The sequence below is a fragment of the Trichoplax adhaerens genome, genomic scaffold (assembly GCF_000150275.1).
Source record: "Trichoplax adhaerens TRIADscaffold_1673 genomic scaffold, whole genome shotgun sequence".
Lineage (NCBI taxonomy): Eukaryota > Metazoa > Placozoa > Uniplacotomia > Trichoplacea > Trichoplacidae > Trichoplax > Trichoplax adhaerens.
The window spans coordinates 1-2,493 of record NW_002061595.1 but is presented as its reverse complement, the minus strand read 5'-3'; the positions used below and the strand labels follow the sequence as shown (position 1 = coordinate 2,493).

At 34.9% G+C, this 2,493-nt stretch overlaps 1 protein-coding gene across 1 annotated transcript; it reads right to left on the bottom strand.

Moving 5' to 3' along the window:
• Window positions 1-1,944: 1,944 nt before the first annotated feature.
• Window positions 1,945-2,283, bottom strand: TRIADDRAFT_34877 (uncharacterized protein; the record flags this gene model as incomplete). Its single annotated transcript, XM_002118828.1, has 2 exons — window positions 1,945-2,068; window positions 2,174-2,283. Coding segments are annotated over 2 exons (234 nt in total), but the record flags the coding sequence as incomplete, so codon positions are not given.
• Window positions 2,284-2,493: the final 210 nt, after the last annotated feature.

Sequence of the window (2,493 nt, the reverse complement as noted above, 5' to 3'; positions counted from 1 at the left end):
GTAGATATTGTTAGGAATGTCATCGTAAAATAGATTGTTAGAAAATATTTATAAAAGCGATTGGATTTTATGTTAAAGTCATTGACTTTGAAAGAAATAGCGAAAATAAATACGTGCAACTGTAGCCAATACAGAATTTTGTAAAAGAATCCTTTATGAATAAAAGTTGCAAACCAATCATCACTCGCTTTCTTGTAGTCGTTACAATGTTGTACAGTTTTTTTTCTTATAGCAGCAATGACAGCAACGATGATGCCTTGTAAGGTATTAACGAAGATAATTATAGTCCAAATAAAGAATCGCGGTAAGTTGAACCATAAAACTTCAATCCACACTTGAAAATTATCTGCTCTAAAACTACCTAGCGCTCCAGTAAAGTATTCAATTATCCATATCGAAGTTATTATCAAATGGAAGAGTAGTACTTGATAATGTTGTCCCTCAGGAACATAATGATAAGTCACTAGCTTCAAAGTATCTCTGAGAGAAAGTGATTGAGATGTACAAATCATTTGTTCACCTTGTATAATGGCCGTACTTGGACTTGTGGGATGCATGAAAACCGAGAGAATGAATCTGAAGAGCAGCAAAACAGAGGCTGTATATATCAACAATACGCTAATTGGGGATAGGGTCTTCTCTTCTTCCATCTTTGGTAGGCCCATTATATTCCTTGCAATAAAGAGGGCAATTCGGATCCATACGCATACATATTTTTTGATCAACACAGTGTACGTCTGACTTGCAATTAATTTGAAACTTATCCAACCAATAGTCAGCCATGATTTTTAGGGCCTGCTCCGGTACAAGCTGGCAACTGCCATTAAAAATTTGGTTCAAATTCTCCTTGCCACATGCAAGTTGAACATCTATACTGAGTATATCCTTACTGCTTCTAACACCTAAAAGCAATCTTATCAATCCACTTAAAAGCCTTCTGTATTCGGTTGGAAGCCTCACAAAATTTTGCGCGTTACTTTTATATAGATTTGCTATATAATAGTTGATGATATATAAATTCCGTGTTTCGTCACCAACATCCACCTGAACAGTTACGTTATAATTTAAAGGTAAGTTAATCAAGTGATAACGATCATTGTTAAGCTTACTAATGGTATCAGTTCCCATTCCATCTTCTGAGGATCGATTAGTGAATATTACATCACAAACCGAGCGAGCCATAGGTATTTGCAATATGGCTAATAAAATGATTGGTAGAAGTAGCGGTACAGAATTGACTATCATCGTTGAAATATAGAATCTTGACAATATTGTATGCTCTACCGAAAACGGAATCTATTTTTCAAGCTATGATCTGTACGAGTGAAATCAAGTTAATCTATCGTATCCAATCACCGTTCGGCATGGTCAGTCTACAGTGCAAAGATGATTTGCTACAGTACCAAATTCCAAGAGGGTGACATCTGATTTCCTAAATACTGACTGTAATATTAAAAGGCTGGTAATACAGTACAGTATAACCATTGATGCAATATTTCACCATACGTTCATACTCTGAGGATCAGATTGACATTTACAGCAAATGCCATGATTTGTAACAATTTCACATATAGGGCATCTTAAACTATTAAAATATTGAGAGATTGCGGCCTAAAATGTTCACATATAAACTATTAATAACGAATTGATAGATAAATCAACAACTTTATAAGTATTATGAGGACAAAGACAAACCTTTTGAATTAGATCGTTACTTTGAGGGACAAAAGCCGCCGAACGGAGGGATCTCGGTAATTCATTATACCTAAAAGATAGAACAAAGCAAGGTGAAAAATGTCTAATTCAAATTTTACGTTTATCAAGTTAAAAAGAGACCTAACTACTAATAATATATTCGAATATAACTATGCTATACGACTAGGATTTAGATAATATTGTTAAACGTAGGATTTTATGAAGGTAACTTTTTATGCGATGAATTACTCACCATGCATTTGTATCGACACCGATAAGTGAAAATATTCTATTAAGAGGGGGAAGAATTTGTTTCGTAATGTAATATGCTGCATTTAACCTTAAACTTGGATCGCTTAAGAATTCAATAGGCCTATCATAGTAGCCAAAAATACTGTCAGTATTAAAAATATATAACGACTTAATGAATACTATAATTGACGAACTAGAGCAGCTATTACTGTATTAACTCCTTTACCTTCGAACCAAACGTATCAATGGCAAGCCGGGCATTCCATATACCACAACATACGGTACACGTTCACCAACTCGCGGTTCAGCCCGCTTATCAGTAGCTAGTAATTTCCTAAAGTTTCATAATATAGAACACTTCATTAGTTTCAATATCCTTTGCATTAACAGCTAGTACTATTTATCATCCGTTACTGTGAGCTATATTCCTCCGTTTGAACCTACTTTGAGATCTCCAATGAGGGAACACAAGCCCCCGGTTTGTATGAGCTACGCCCACGATATTCTTTAGCGATAACAAAATCTTTTGTGCTGGCTTACCATCAA